Source organism: Mus caroli, chromosome 13, assembly GCF_900094665.2.
Source record: "Mus caroli chromosome 13, CAROLI_EIJ_v1.1, whole genome shotgun sequence".
NCBI classification, from domain to species: Eukaryota; Metazoa; Chordata; class Mammalia; order Rodentia; family Muridae; genus Mus; species Mus caroli.
This window is the reverse complement of record NC_034582.1, coordinates 50,740,265-50,756,833: the sequence shown is the minus strand read 5'-3', so window position 1 is coordinate 50,756,833 and position 16,569 is coordinate 50,740,265. Positions and strand designations below refer to the sequence as shown.

The following is a 16,569-nucleotide window of genomic DNA, read 5'->3' as shown; positions in this document are numbered from 1 at the left end:
GGGGGGGGAGGAAGGAGGAAAAAATGAACCAAACAAATAGCAAATAAAAAATATGAATAAACTCAAACTGAACACCAGGCTCTGTTTTGTTTTGAGATGGTCTCATGGCTCTGGTTGGCCTCACATTTCCTACACAGCCCGGGATGATCTGGAATTCCTGATCTTCCTGCTCAGTTTCTCACTTGCCGACAGTACAGGCTGTACCACCGTGTGTCAGTGCACATTAGGGTGTGGGTGTGTGTGTGTGTGTGTGTGTGTGTGTGTGTGCTGCAGCTGTGTGTATATGTATGTGGAGGCCAGAGGTCAGCCTCAGATGGTGTTCTTCAGGGACCGGCGACCTTGGTTCTTGAGTCTCACTGTCCTAGAGCCTGCTCTTGGCCGATGAGTGCCGGCATGCCCCTGTCTCCTTCCCAGCACTGGGAGCACACCTGCGTGGCGCCAGGACAGGCTCTCTTTACTGTGGGGTCTGCAGCCAAGCAAGTCCTCATGGTTTGCAAGGCAGGCACTGTACTCAGCTGGCTATTTCCCTAGCCCACACTATGTGTTTTGATTTTATTTTAGAAATATAGCTAGCTCTGGCTGGCCTGGAACAATAGCAAGGTAGACCAGGCTAGCCTGGAACTCAGATCTGCCTTCCTCTGACTCTGGAGAGCTGGAATTAAAGGTATGTGCTGCGGTGCCCTGCCTACCACCTTATTTTTTGAGACAGGGTCTCTAATTGAACCTGGAACTTGCCATTTCAGCTAGACTGTCTAGCCAGCAAGACCTCAGGATCTGCCAGCTCGGTGCCTGCAGCTCTGGGCACCCTGTGTCTGCTTGTACGTGGGTGCTGGGATCCAAGTGTGAGAGCTTGTGTCTGTGCAGCAGGCACTGTGTGCCCCGAGCCACATCTCACCTCAGCACCACACACTATGAACAGCTGCTGTGAGATACACATCCCTGTGTGCAGCCTCTGAGACAGAAAGTGTTTAACTTAATACACAGAAGGACTTGTAGTAGAGCAGGGTAGCCTGCCATACCTGGCTTTTGTCTGTTATTTTGTGAGGTAAAGTCCTGATTGGCCAAGTGATTCTCCTGTTCCAGCCTTCTGAGTGGCTGAGACTACAGATGATAGCCCTGTACTGACCTCTTCTGATTGACTTCCGAGAGGCAGGGGATAGCAAGTTTAAGGCCAATCAGCAACTTAGCAAGCCCTTATTTTGAAGATTAAAAAATAAGAACTGCCAGCCGGGCAGTGGTGGCGCACGCCTTTAATCCCAGCATTTGGGAGGCAGAGGCAGGCAGATTTCTGAGTTCAAGGCCAGCCAGGTCTACAGAGTGAGTTCCAGGACAGCCAGGGCTACATAGAGAAACCCTGTCTTGAAAAAACAAAAAATAAATACATACATACATACATACATTAAAAAAAAAAAAAAGAACTGTTGAGATGGTTCGTCAGGTAGGAGTACCTGCTGCTCAGGCCTGGCAACTTGCCTTGGATCCCCAGAGTCCATAGAGGAAGGAGCACACTGACTCCCAGTTTTCTCTACTACACAGTCATGTGTTTTCCACAAATAATGATAGATAAAGGTTAGAGGCTAGAAAGGGAGTTCCAGCAAGTGTTGTGCTCCTCCTTAGGGAAGAAACGGGCTGTCTTGACACTGCGTTCATCCCAGCACAGCAGCAGTGAATGAATGGATGAATGAATCCAGAGCCTAGATTTGGATTTCATCTCACTCTGACATATCAGGGTCAGCCTTCTCTCTTACTGGTTCTCATTCCCCCCCCCCCCCGGTCTGGACATTTCTTGCTCATTTTCCCTCTTTAAAAATTTCTTTTGATAATTCCCTTCTAGTTTTTTTTTTATGTGCATTAGTGTGTTGTTGCTATTTATGTTTGTGCTTCTGTGTGTGTGCAAATGTGTACAGGTGCCCCGTCAGATCCCCCTGGAACTAGAGTTAGGGGCAGTGACGGGTGTTGGGTGCTGGGAACTGAACTCAGGTCCTCTGGAAGAGCCACTGCTCTTTACCTGCTCAGCCATCCCTCCAGCCTCTTGTTTTTCAGTTTGTTACGGTTATCCTGGGCAGTAGGTGCCCAGAAGGCAGGTGCTATAGGTGTCGAGCGCTTAGGAGGCAGAAGCAGGAAGTTTGCTTGCTCAAGCCTGTCCTGAGCTACATGCCAAGACCCAAGACCCTGTTGTAAAGTGACAAGGCTGGGGGTGCCCAAAACCTGGCTTGGACCTACATACGACACTGCAAAAATAACCCTCTCCAAACAGCACACGCTCGAGCACACACATGCGCAAACACACACACACACACACACACACACACACACACACACACTCTGCCAGAATCTAAGGATAATGTGTGCCTTTGCTTTCTCCCGGGACAGTGCTGGGCCTTAGATCTCTTAGTTCATCCTGTGGCCGACCTTTACTTGAATCTCTTCTGCCACGAGCTGTGCAGTACTGTGTAGCCAGCTATAGGTGCGAGTTCTGAACTGATGGCTCACTCGTCTTTCTTCCTGAGCCTCTGACTTTCCGTGTGGATCGGATCACTTTCCTTCTCCAGGAAGATGGAGAGACACTGAGAGGGCTGCTTGCCGTTTGTGCTTCTCCTTGTTTTGCTTTCCTTGTCTGAAATTGTCTGCTGCTGACTGTTAGCTCCTTGAAGGGGATCTGGTACTGGTTTAATTTCTGGTTGCATCCTTCTGTAATGAAGGAAGTAAGGAGGGGTAAATTTCACAAAGAGTTAAAGTTTGGAGTCTGAAAGGCCAGATATCAGGGTACCGGCTCTGAGGGCTTCCACCGCCTTCACCTCAAGACACAGGACATTATGAAGTTGGGTATGCTGGCATAGGACTTGGGAGTTATAGGTAGGGAGATCAGGAGTTCAAGGCCAGCCCTTGGTATAGATAGTGAGGTCTAGAGCAGCTCGGACTCTCTGAGACTTTGTGTTGTCTCAGGACCAACAAAAACAGGCTGGAGAGATGGCTCAGTGGTTAAGGGCATGCTTTGCTCCTGCAGAAGGCCTGAGCTTGCTTCCCAGCAACATTAGACAGGACACAACAGCCAGTGTAATCCAAGCCTCTCACTGCCATGACAATAAAGTACATCCTTTAAAAAAACAAATAGAATCACATTGGAAATACGTGAAAAGGAGAAAGCACAGAGAGACTAGGAGTGACCAGTACCCACCCCTGGGTGTCCTCAGAGAGGTCACCTTTTTGAGCAGGTTTATAGTGTCCGGATGGAACCTAGGCAAGCGCTACAACCACAGCTCTCAGTATGCCACTCTTAGGATGGGGCGTACGCTCCGTTCGCATCCAGAATGTAGCATGTCGTTATTCTCCTCTGGCTGTAGAACTGTTGGGGTTTAACAGATCTCTGCTGCTTTGGTCTGGTCTCGTGTGTCTCAATTTGGAATTGAATTGTTTATACCTTTTACTCTGGGATCTTACTGTCAATTCTGAATCTTTTCTCTGCCCCCTGCACCATTTTTGATCTTTGTCTGAGTAACCTTGGATATATTTATTATCTCTTCATCTGTTGCTAAGTTTCTCCCTTATGTTATCATACATTGTCCTGAATGTTGTTTCTTAGTGAGTTTAAGAATACCACTAACCTGCTGAATACTCATAATTGTCCTTGGACTCCTTGGCTGTGGTTACTGGGAGCTCAGTCTGTGCAGCCTGTGCTTTCATGGGTTTCAGTCCCACCTTGTCCCTTTGGTGTCTGGTTACTTGTCATCCCTGCTGAGATTGGCAGAGTCACTTAACCCTAATTCCTGGAAGAGGACCCACCATGAAGCTGAGTCCCTCCCTCTAGTATCCTTTCTTTTAGATTTTAGACCCAACTCAGACAAGGCCTCTGTCTCCCTCGGCAGACCTTGGGTCAGACTCCTTGTCCTGTCTTTGTGGCTACCTGTCACCATCTCTTAGCTGCCTCTTCCCAGTCCATGGCTGTGCCCAGACCAGTGAAATTCCAGAACTGGGGAAGTTGTCACACAGGTACTTGCTGATTCCTGTTCTGTGGCCAGGGTGGGTCCCCAGTGTCTGCCAGTTCACGAAGCTGATGAATCAGTCAGTGCACCAGCCACACTGCCTGTGGTGGGACAGAGTATATTTTAATTTTTTCATTGAAATGCTCCTGGTTACAGGAGAAATGTTTCATTGTGCTGTCAAGTTCCTGTTTGTCTTCTGTTCCCAAGCCAGGTCCTGTTTCCCTTTGGGAACTGTACAGACAGTGACAGGACCATCTCTAATTGAACACCTGGGGAGAGTGTTGTTCATGGCTAAGAACACAAAAGGGAGAGACACTGGAAAATTGGCATCTCAACCTTGAGGATCAGGAGTTGGAGGGTGGGCTTGATTTTTTTTGTTTGTTTGTTTTTTTGGTTTTTCGAGACAGGGTTTCTCTTTATAGCTCTGGCTGTCCTGGAGCTCACTTTGTAGACCAGGCTGGCCTCGAACTCAGAAATCCGCCTGCCTCTGCCTCCCGAGTGCTGGGATTAAAGGCGTGCGCCACCACGCCCGGCGAGGGTGGGCTTGAAAGTGCAGAAATGCTTTGTGGGGAGTGGATATTTTCCTGGGTGTCGGGCACACAGCCCTTTTCACTCCTTCTGTGGTGCCTCAGATGTTGCCATGGCTGCTGTCAGCCATGCGGGCCCCCAGGTTGCCGGCTGTGAGGATGGGCTTCTGATGATGTTAGGTTGTTTGTGTTGGTTGCTCCTTCTAGCCAGCCCATCTGCAGTGGGCTTACAGCATCCTCATAGATAGACAGGCTCGGGGTGAGGGAGAGGGACAGCTAGGTTTCTGTCTTAGTCAGGGTTACTATTGCAGTGATAAACGCCATGACCAAAAGCTGCCTGGGGAGGAAAGGGTCTGCTTTTCCTTACAGCTTTTAAGTCCAGGGTACCACAGGTCATTCTGAAGGGGTCACCCTCAGCCCTCAGTCTACACTGCTCTCCTCCCTTGCCCTGCCTGCTTGTCTTTCTCCCAGCACCCTGGGTTTTGCATGGCTACCATCTCATCCTTTATTCTCCCAGGCTCTGTGGGTCCAAGTCCAGGTGCTCTTGACGTTGGCATTGTTAAATAGCTGCATCAGACCGAGTGGGGTGCGGCAGCTCAGGCCTGTAATCCCAGCACTCAGGAGGCTGAGGCTAGCTATGGGTACATAACAAGGCCCTGTCTTCATCACTCACACACACTTAAAGAGGAAGGAAAGAAGGAGGGTGGGAGGGAGGGAGGGGGGAGGGAAGGAAGAAAAGGTGGAGGGGAAAAATGGGCTAGGCAAAGTGGTGCACGCCTTAAATCCCAGCATTTGGGAGGCAGAGGCAGGTGATTCTCTGAGTTGAGGGGCAGCCTGGTCTACAACATGAATTCCAGTTAAACAGAGAAACCCTGTCTCAAAAACAAAAAAAGAAAAGAAAAGAAAGTGGTGGTAGGGGCTGGAGAGATGGCTTAGCCGTTAAGAGCACTGACTGCTCTCCCAGAGGTCCTGAGTTCAATTCCCAGCATCCACATGGTGGCTCACAACCATCCGTAATGAGATCTAATGCCCTCTTCTGGTGTGTCTGAAGACAGCTACAGTGTACTCACATACATAACTTAAAAGGGGCTGGTGACCCTCTCTACTGTTCTAGGACAGGCACTCAGCTGAGGATGATAAAGTTGGGTGGAGGTTATATGCTGAGGAAAAAGGCCTGGGTTGGCAGAGGCTGAGAGCCTCAGAGAGACTAGAGACAGCATCTGGGGCCAGTATCACTTAAGGTCCCATTGCCTGACCCCTGAACCTTGAAGTGATTGCCTGGTTTAGGTGGGGTGGGGAGTAAGGTGTGGAACTGAACAGGCCAGGCCCTGCTCCAGCTTGCTTGAAAGCCTTGGTATTCTGAGGGCCTCTTTGCTCCCTTTTCAGCCATGCTTCCTTAAGGACTGGGAAATGCACGTCCACTTCAAAGTCCACGGCACAGGCAAGAAGAACCTCCACGGAGATGGCATTGCCTTGTGGTACACCCGAGACCGCCTCGTACCAGGTGAGGAGGGGCACTGGCTGCTGGCCCACCACAGCGGTGGGTGGCCCTGGCAAGTGCCTGCTATGGTCACTGTGTGCCTCTGCTGGAGACTGCTGCTGACCAGAGACTTGCTCTGGAGGGGGTGGGAGAGCCTTTGGGGCTGTCTACCCCCCACCCACTCACTCACTCACTCCCACACTGTTTTAACCAGTCAGCCTGTTTACTATTTTTAGGTTTTTAGAGACTTGGACTATATATCCCAGGCTGGGTTCATTAGCCCAGGCTACCTAAAACAGGAAAATATTCCTTCTGCCTGAGACTTATACCACCACACCTGGCCATTTCCCTATAGATTTTTAGAAATATTTGTGTGTGTGCACACGTGCCCATGCATATCATAGCACCTGTGGAGAGCAAAGGGTAGCTTGGTGTAGTCGGTTCTGTCCTTCTACCTTCATGTATTTTCTGGGGATGGAACTCAGTCATCAGGCCTGGTGGCAAGGGCCTTTACCTGCTGGCCGTTCATGGGTCCATTCTGTCATTTTTTTTTTCTTAAAGATTTACTTATTATAGATAAGTACATTGTAGCTGACTTCAGACACACCAGAAGAGGGCGTCAGATCTCATTATGGGTGGTTGTGAGCCACCATGTGGTTGCTGGGATTTGAACTCAGGACCTTTAGAAGAGCAGTCAGTGCTTTTAACCGTTGAGCCATCTCGCCAGCTCCCATTCTGCCATTTTAAAAGAGCAACACAAAGACTATCACACAAAGACTGTGCAACCAGCAAAGTGTAAGGCGCTGCCTCTGGGGTCCTTGCAGAAAATTTGCTGCTTGTAGCTTCAGGTGGCTCCATACACGTGTCCAAGATTGGGCACTGCCAGTACCTAACACTTGCCTTGGTGGCTACCGTCATAGTTAAGGCCTCAGTCTTCATTGCTGTTCAATGGGACTTTGCTATGGCCCTGGCTGACCTGGTATCATGAAGCTGAAGCTGTCCTTGAACTCATGGCACTAGTACTGAGCCTCAGTCTTGAGTTCTCTGTCCTGAGAGGCCTGGGTCCCTCCCCACCTGCTTTGTCCTTCAAGGGTCCTTCCTTCCTGGGTGGTGTGCCAATGGTTGGACTTTCTTTCTTCTGCCTAGTTCATCTCTATTGATCCTATTCTGAAATATCTCCTAATTCCAGGGCCTGTGTTTGGAAGCAAAGACAACTTCCATGGTTTGGCCATCTTCCTGGACACGTATCCCAATGATGAAACCACTGAGGTAGGACCCCACTATCCTCTGCAGGACAGGCAGGCGAGCAAGGGCTGGGCTGCTGGCTTGAGAATGGGGACTAGAACTTGGCTGTGGTTAGCCTAAAGTGTCCTCCAGGGGCAGGGTGGTGGTGCCCACGGGCTGACAGGCATGAAGTAACCAGCGTGTGTCGGTTCCAGCGTGTGTTCCCGTACATCTCGGTGATGGTGAACAACGGCTCTCTGTCATACGATCATAGCAAGGATGGACGATGGAGTGAGTTGGCAGGCTGCACAGCTGACTTCCGCAACCGGGACCATGACACCTTCCTAGCTGTACGCTATTCCCGGGGCCGCCTCACGGTGAGCAGGCATAAGGGGGAGACCACTGGGCCTGTGCTGGCTCCACAGAGGCTCCAGGAAGTGGTGGACTGGGGCCTGGGTGTGAGCTTGACCTGCCCGCTGACTGCAGGTGATGACTGACCTGGAAGACAAGAACGAGTGGAAGAACTGCATCGACATCACGGGGGTGCGCCTGCCCACCGGCTACTACTTTGGAGCCTCTGCTGGCACCGGCGACCTGTCTGGTGAGTGTGTGAAAGGATGCTCTCAGCAGTTAACGGCCTCCCTTCTCTGCAGGCCTTCCTCATTTCCCACCAGCTGTAACTATTGGTGTGCCCCCTCGGGCCCAAGCAGTCAGCTGGCCTCTTTATCCTGTATCTTTAGGTGAGAGGAGACTTTGGATCTAGGTATTGTAGCTTGATGGATTCCTAGTACCAGGTCTATAGGGACACAGGTGTGTTTAGTCTCCCCTCAGCCACCCCTCTGAACATCGCCCCTGCCCATCAAGGTGAAGGGGTGTCCCTACCTTTCTAGTTGCCTGGGATAACACACCTTGGTGTCACCCTGGACCTTGTCTCATGCCACTGCTTATTCTTTGAAAAATCCCACTGTCTGTCTTTCTCCCTGCTGCATTCACACTGCCACCTCTCACTGGCACCCACATGGTGCCCCTCCCTCCTTCCATACAAAGCACCCTGACATTCTGTCCCTGGTGCCTGGAAAGTCATCTCTGTGCTCAGAACTGTAATGGCCGCCATCCCAGTTGTTATGCCAGGCCCCTCCCCATGCCTCCACCCTGCCTTGGCTTCTCCCTGTGCTGAAGGTGACTCAGCTGCCCTGTCCTTTCTGCGTGGGACCTGGTCATGTCTTTAGTGTCTTCCTTAAGTGTGAACTTGCCTGCTTCCCTCCTTTAAAACCGTTCCCTTCTACAGTCCATGATGTCTCCCCCATCTCTTCCCCAGCTTTGGTTTCTACATAGCTTGTCTTCGCTATGTCATTTCCTATGCTTCCTGGTTGTGGTCCTGTCCCTCCACTCCCCACATTACAAGTGGCTGTGACCCAGTCTACTAGTGATGTTTAGAAAGGCCACAGCCCTGGAGCCAGCTCCAGCTGACCAGAACTAGGCTGTGATGTGCATGAGCTCGCAGGGCTTATTCATCCCCAGGATAAACTCTTAGGGACTGAACTGTCCCCTCTATCCAGAGGCCATGTAGTCCCAGAATGTCTGTTGTTGTGGTTTCTCTTTAAAGTTCCTATACCCCCACTTCACTAGTCAGCAGACTCGTGTCAGTAATGGGCCCAGCATGCTCTTGCACTTTCCTGTCCCCTGGCTTACCTGGGATTTCATCTGACAGTGCTCCCATATGTCTTCAGGGGGTCTTGATAGAACAGATGGCTGTCTGTGGCAGGTAGTTATTCCATAGTGCTGTTTGGAGTGGCCACTTGAAGAGACAGGCGGGCACCAGGGTTTTTATTGGGGGGAAGGGAGGGCAGGGTCTCTATGTAACTTCAGCTGACATTCTCTGTGTAGATCAGGCTAGCCTCAGTCTTGGAGGTCCACTTGCCTCTGCCTCCTAAGTACTGAGGTCAGAGGCGTACACCACCACACCAGCCACTATTTTCTTAGGTGATGACTTCTTTCGATTTTCACATAACTGAAATCAAGGGAAATTTCTCCAAGATAAGCAGAAAACGGCAGAGCCTGGGTGGCAACCAGAGTCTGACTCGGAAGTTGGCTCTCAAGGCTCGGCCCTCTTCTTCACGGGTCTGTATGCTCAGTGTCAGACACCAGGGGCCTGCCCACCCTGGCCACCAGCTGCTTGTTTATGGCTCCTTCCTCCTCACTGCAGCTCCTGTCTCCCCACCCCAGAGAACCTTGCTTCACACACACACATTAATGGATGTGTGAGTCTACGTGTGGAGTTGACTGGCCGGGAGCCACATGCTGGATTCAGTGCCTCACCTCTGAGATATTTGGAGTATCTATCATGCCTGTGGTGGTGGTGAACATGTCCTTTCCAGGTCTCACTCAGGCATAGTTGCTGATGGCTCCTTTTTCTCTGCAGCCTGTGTGGGGGTCTGACAAGACCATAGCGCTGCTCCTTCTCTTGGATGTATTGGGATTGTGAAGCAGCCCTAGAACGGTCACAGTGGCCCTCATCTGCTTTCTGGTTTAGTTCACATCCTCTGCTTAGCAGCGTGTCACGCACTGCATGGCATTCGTGCGCCCTGGCCATTGTGGTGGCTCAATGTGGACACTGCTTCGATTTTACAAAGAAACTAAGCCTTGAAGATCTAGATCATCTCCAACATCATAGTTAATGCTTTCCTCTCTGTTCTGTCTTCTCTCTCTCGGGGACTGCCAACTTCTCCACACCTAGGCTTGAACCCTGGCTTTTACACATACTAACTTAGCATTGAGCTACACTCCAGCCCGGGATGCTGCCTGCCCAGGAGAGGAGACTGCTGGGCAGAAACCCGCTGTCCCTGGGCTGGCCCTTGTGAGGCTGAGGAAGCAACTTTCCCTGGGGAGGGCAGTGGCCATGTCGTGAGGTGGGACCCTCTCTGCCCCTAGACAACCACGACATCATCTCCATCAAGCTGTTCCAGCTCACGGTGGAGCGGACGCCTGAGGAGGAGAGCATTGACTGGACCAAGATCGAGCCTGGCGTCAATTTCCTCAAGTCCCCCAAAGGTGTGTGTGTGTGTGTGTGTGTGTGTGTGTGTGTGCGTGTGCGTGTGCGTGTGCGCGTGTGTGCAGCCCCGCTGCTCCTGCCTTAGCTGGGCGCTGGCCTCTGGCTCTGTGGCTGGAGGCCCGGAGCTTGGTCCAGGTCGGCTTTGGTGAGTGTTTGAGTAAAGAATGAGTTGATGTCTTACTGTGTGGATCCTGCTGAGGCTGACACCTTGTCACATGCGTGAGTGGCTCGTGTCCACTTCTTCCTGTGCTAAAGCGTGGTCAGTCAGGTCCACATGGACATAACATGCCGAGTCTCCCTGCCACGCCAGCTTCTATGAATGCTTAGGAGCTGACTCAGGTTTGCTCTGCCAGAAAGGAAGGTGGCAGTTGGCCTGTAACCCAGCCTCGGTTCCCTCCACTGGCACAGTTCTGCCTCACATTTGCCCAGCGTTCTGGGTAGAAGAAATAGGCACCTGGATTTCTTTCCATCCCTCAGAGCCACAGCCTGCTAACCATGGATCCCCTGAAAGTATAGGCCCCTATCTGTCTTTCCAGCTCTCTAGGAAAAACCAGAGCACACTGTTCTTTGTAATTTTATCTGTGTAGCCTGGGCTGGCCTTGAACTCACTGTGTAACTGACAGTGATTGTTGGCCTTTTGAGTCTCTTGCCTCTACCCTGGGTGTAGGAATTACAGGCGTAGCTACCAGGCCTGGTGTTTGATATCTCACAGTTTTTAAACTTTACTGTTACTCTGTTTAATTCTGTGCAATCAGCCTTGTGTGTGTGCCTGTAGTGGCTGGAGGCCTTGGGTGCCCTGAAGCCGCAGTTACGGGCAGTTGTGAGCCTCCTAACCTGTGTGTTGGGAAGTGAACTTAAATCAGTATGGACTCTGAACTCCTGAGCTATCCTCCAGCCGCAGATTTTAGAGCTAAGTTAATGCTGCCACATAGTACCGTTTGTCACTCTGGCTGTTGCTCCCAGAAAGCTGATGGCTTCACCCCACCTGCATCCCCGGGGGCCAATCGAGATGGCTCATTTGTTCACTCAGTGAGTGGCTGCTGTCTCCAAAGGGACTGAGCAGTGACAGGCCTTGGGGACCTGTGGAAGCTACAAGGCTAAGCTGCTTGTAGGGGAATCGTGCGGCCTCTGAAGTACTAGCTCGGAGCTGGGTAGATTTCATCTGACCCCTGCCCTTTGCGTGTGCTGTGCTGGGTGTAAGCTGGAGTGCCCGTCTGTCCAGTTCTACCGAGCTACTGTGAGGCAGCCCCTTCATGCTTTGTATGGTAATCTTTGTCTTTTTCCATAGACAATGTGGATGACCCCACTGGAAACTTCCGAAATGGGCCCCTGACAGGATGGAGGGTGTTCCTGCTGCTGCTGTGCGCACTCCTAGGCGTTGTCGTCTGTGCTGTGGTGGGCGCCGTGGTGTTTCAGAAGCGCCAGGAACGGAACAAACGTTTCTACTGAGGCCGGTCTGGCTGGGAAGGGCCTGACCTTGGGCCAGGGCTCTTATGTGAACTTTTTTCTACTGGGATTGTAAAAACCAACGAACCTTATTTCTTAACTGTTTCAAAGAAATAATTAAAATATTTTCATACATTTTGCTTCTTGCCCAGCTGAGACAGCGGGCAGGGCTGGGGTCAGGGTTTAGCATCCCCACAGCTGGGGGGTTTTGCTCCATCCCAAGGCTTGCTCTCAGGAGCAAGCGAGTCTGTATTTGGGGCCCAGGTGAGGCCCTGTGTATGGGATGGCTACTTAGGGTTCCAGGCAGGGTTCTGAGGCCTGCGGCAGCAAATGGGATTTGGGATTCTGGACCTCCCTGTAGCTTTTTACAAAGGAAGACCTCAGCCAAGGCTGGAGGACTGTTCAGTAGGGCCAAGGTGTGACAGTTTACTAAAAGGAGCCCGCCTCGGCCTCATGCCTGTCCTAAGGGCTTTTTCACATCTGGTGATTCCCGGTCCCTTCTCTGGCCTGCAACAGACCTAGAGCAGGAGATGGTGGCTGTCACATTGCCATTTGGGGAAGCATGACTCTCAGGTCAAGCAGGACTCACCCCATTTTGCCTGGTATGCAGTGTTTTGGGAATAGGGTGCTGTACACACAGGCACTGGGGACAGAGGGGGCAGTGACAGAAATCTTGAGATTGAGGTGATCTGGAAGGAGCTGCTGAGCCAGGAATGGAAGACAGCTGGATGGCAGTGCTACTCCCTTTGGGCGGCTTGAGGGGACAAAGCCAGGGCTGAGTGGAAAGTGGGCGATACCACAGCCAGCTTCTGGTCTCTGCCACCCTCTGCAGTCCAGCTCTGGGGACTCACCAAGTCTGCTTCCTTCCTTGCCATCCCCTCCCCACACAGTCAGTCAGTGCTTGGTCTCTTACCTCACAAGCAAAGGCTGCCATCCATGCAGTGCGGCATCCTCAGTTCGCTTTGTTGATGCAGGAAGTGAGTGGTGGAAGCCCATGGAGTGAATGCGGCTGTTTTGTTAGTACCACCGTCTTCACCTTCTCTCAGCAGAGCTGTTCGCTGAGCTGCTAGGAGCCATCTGTCCTTGTCGGAAACTGTTCATGTTCATGTGTCCAGAGGTAGTCACAGCAGCTGCCAGCTGCAGCTTGCTCCCAGGCTTATGAGCCTGTCACGGAGCCTCAGGAACCCCCTCTTTCTTTTTGACACATTGCTCTCTAAGCATGCATTGCCTATTTGCCGGGACACCACGTGGGGTGTGTCCAAGCAGTTATGTGCTGCATGACAGCAGGCCTGGGACCTGAAGCATCAGGCTTCTGTCGTCAGGAAGCAGCTTAGTTCCCGTTCTAACTTGGCCTCCCTGATGTCCCGAGTTATTAGCTACATTATAATCAAGATTTACCTTTGTGTATTAGAGCCACCTTAGCAGCTGCTGTAGCATTGGGAGATAACTCAATAAAACACTTGTATGACAGTACTGGCGGCTGATGGTCTCTGGGGCTCACTAGTCTAGTTGGGGACTTCCATGCCAAAGGAGGCACATGGCATTCCCAAAGATCACACCCAAAGCTGTCCTCTGGTCTCCACACACATGGCATAAAACAAAACAAAACAAAACCCTGCTTTCTCCATATTTGGCCTAGTAAATCTTGTAGGGTAGGACCAGGGCAGGGTCTGCAATGAACCTCAGATGCACTTAGTGAGTCTGTTTAACCTTCCAGGAGGGCCCTCCATCCGTCATCACACAGCCTCTCTGTACTTGTGAAGAACTGTTTCTAAGTTCATCCCCAGAGTTGTCTGTCTGCACACAGGAATGATTCCACAATTAGTTTTTTTGTTCTATGTTCCTAAAAATGGCCTTCCTTCATCAACACTGAAGCACAAATGTGTACCCTTCCTTGTATCTTCTCTGCAGTGCTGGAAATGCAAACCTGTCAACTCACGTGGCCTCCTTTGTCCCCTCCCCACAGAGATGATGGTTGTTAAAGTGTTCTTTAAATTGTGTATTTTAAAACTTTGTTTTGCTTTAAAAAACTTTTAAATGGTGTTTGGATGTATTCCTCAGCTCTTCAGGCAGCAAGGCTGTGTCCTGGACATGTAACCCAAGATGTCGCCCAAGATGCCTTCTGCTGTGCACACTGGTGTCTGAGCTCTTGGCACCTTACCAGACTGTCAGATGGCCTCTGGCAGTGCTTATACCTGGTGCAGCCTCCAATGTTCTTGAATTGTGTTCTCACACATCATGAGAAGTTTGGGTCTGCAGCTTGTTCCAGTTTCGCTAGCCAGAGCTACGTTGCATTCTGAAGAGAATTTTTCTCCCCTTCCCACCCCCACTCCCACAGCAATTCTGCTGTGTGGTTTTCTGCGCCAGGCTGGCAGTCTCTGCTCACTGGTCACGTGCATCCTCTGACGCTTTAGTTCAGACCCCTGTTACTGATGTTGGGGAATTGTTATTTTCAGCCTCCTGGTTTGCAGAGGTTCCTTCCCACATGCTTGGCTTCCTGATTTGCTAATGACGTCATTTGATGTGCCATCTGCATTTAAATGGCACGTATTAATCTTTTCCAAAGATGATTTTCCTGAAGGTTTCTAACTTTGGCCTTTAAAAATTTGCACTTTGTTGAGGTGGGTCTTATGGAGTGCTGATGTCATCGCCCCTGCTGTCTCCACCCAGTTGTGGCCAAGCCTTTCTGCCCTGTCCCTTTCTCTTCTCATCAGCTGGGATGCTTCTCCTCCCAGATGCTTCCAGCAAGGGAGGTCATGTGGACCTGTGGCTCAGGAGAACCAGAGGACATAAGGTGTGGAAGGTCTCCTCTTCCTGCCTGGACTGTGGTAGGACCCTGGGGGTACAGAAGCAAGCGCCTGTGACAGGGCTGGAGAGAGCACATACCTGTTAGATAGGAGGCCTCCAGGTCAGCACTGAAGCCCTGCCTCAAGCCTTAGATTGTCAACTGCTGGGGTTTTATTTTTGTGTGTGTGTGTGAAAGAAATAAATCCCTATTTGTTCAGACTAGTGTGAGTTGTGTGCTCTGTTACTTAATCTGGAAACAGCCTAGCCTCTCCCCCTGTCCACCCTGGCCTCCAGCTGATACGTGCACACAAGCAGCTCCTTTAAAGTCACTTCCTAAGTAAGCCTCATGACCCGAGTTGAATCCATTTGTAATGAGTGTCATCCAGTCTGGGACACACAAACCCGAAAGGACAAGGGAATCAGAAGATGAGGCTGTGGAGGAAGCCCAGACAGCTTTATTCCTTTAGGATGGGTGGCTCTGGCTTTGGTATTGCATAGGGCTCCTGGGTCTTCCCTTCCCCCAGTGGTCCAGTTTAGATACCTACCCCAGTGTCTCCCTGGCCATTTCTCCTCACAGGCTTACCGTGAGGTCTTTCTGGATGGCTTCTAGAGAAGGAGAAAAGACATTTAACCATAAAATTATAGTGAGCCTGTCTCTCTGGGCAGTGGCCACTCTAGCTAATTCCTGCTGAGAAGGGGTGGTGTCTGGGGTGTCTGGGATCCTGAGGTTGGTGCATGCTACTGTGGTAAAGTTGTGACAGGCATTAAGTTTCCAGGTAAAAACCTTATAGAAAGTGCAGTCTGCATGCAGCCCATAGAGAACGCCACACTGTGAAATAAATATTTTCCTTTACTCCTTGGCTGTTTGGTTTTCTGTTCTGTCAAGAGTCAGGGACCAGGCTGGATCGGGGAAGGGGCTTTGGAAGGCATTTTGGGACAAACATGCTTAGATCTGAAGCAGGAGAGCCAAACCCCATCTTCAAAGCCAGCTTCTCAGTGACTCAAACAGCACAGGACAATTCACTGTCTACACAGCAGGTATTGTTCCTCTGCAGAACTGACCCTGGTGGTTTACACTGGGCAGGAGACCGACGAGTGGCTGGACCAGAGCTCCTTGTAACCAGGACAGATCTGTCCAGGTGAGGCTCATCGTGCAGCGGGAACAGGGAAAAGTTCTCCTGAGTCTTTAAGCCTCATGTCCAGAGTGACTGGCAGTGAGCACCCGTGGTCAGTGAGGACCGTGCTGACAGAAGTGCCTGTCTTTACTTGTCCATCACTAGAGATCCCCCCTGCCTAGACTTGGGGTGACGATTTGGAAGCGTGTTCCCCCAAATCAAGTTTGTGTCTGTCTGCAAACAGAAGCAGACAATTTAAAAAGCGTGATGCCCCGGTTTTCTTTGGAGCCCTGTAATGAGAAGGCTGTGAGTGCCTGGGGGTGCTGGGTCCCTGCCTCCTAAGAAAAGGAAGTCAGTGCTTTCTGCTTGTTTGTTTAAGAGTGGTGGCGCATGCCTTTAATCCCAGCACCTGGGAGGCAGAGGCAGGCAGATTTCTGAGTTCGAGGCCAGCCAGAGCACTGGGGACAGGATAGGCAGTAAAACTAGATGCCACCTCAACTCTGTGGGAGTGAGGACGCAGGCAAACACCTACCTTCTCAGAGCATCTGATGCTAGAGCCCTGGCCTGCCGCAGGCCACCCCAGCCGGGGATGGGGGTCCCTGGGATAGTATTTGGCTGTGACAAACAGAAACAAATACAGAGGCAGTTTGAATCTGAGGGTATTTTGCAGCTCTTGAGCAAGGGTTTTATGCATAGAGAAACAGATGTTACAACTCTGAAAATAATAGTGAAGCAGTATAATAGAAGGGACATTGCAATAATCATTTGGTACAGCAAAATATAAAATACAAAATCATCCAAATATTACAACCTCAAAAAGGGTGTTTTCAATAAAACAGCCAGGTAGAACAGACATTGTTATGATCATTTGGTGCATCACAATATAAAAATCATCTAAGGCTAGTGGCACATTTCCAAGAATAAACTAATGAATTTTTTTTTTTTTTTTTTTTTG

At 50.7% G+C, this 16,569-nt stretch overlaps 1 protein-coding gene across 1 annotated transcript in view; it reads left to right on the top strand.

Annotated features, from left to right (window-relative positions):
• The window catches only part of Lman2 (lectin, mannose binding 2), an 18,298-nt gene extending 3,579 nt beyond the window's left edge, over nucleotides 1-14,719 (top strand). The window contains exons 3-8 of the mRNA XM_021179994.2: nucleotides 5,897-6,014; nucleotides 7,180-7,259; nucleotides 7,430-7,591; nucleotides 7,701-7,815; nucleotides 10,146-10,265; nucleotides 11,555-14,719. Coding sequence (XP_021035653.1) covers nucleotides 5,897-6,014; nucleotides 7,180-7,259; nucleotides 7,430-7,591; nucleotides 7,701-7,815; nucleotides 10,146-10,265; nucleotides 11,555-11,715 — 756 coding nt within the window. The 3' untranslated portion in view covers nucleotides 11,716-14,719. The remainder of the gene's footprint in view (nucleotides 1-5,896; nucleotides 6,015-7,179; nucleotides 7,260-7,429; nucleotides 7,592-7,700; nucleotides 7,816-10,145; nucleotides 10,266-11,554) is intronic.
• The last annotated feature ends 1,850 nt before the right edge of the window (nucleotides 14,720-16,569 follow it).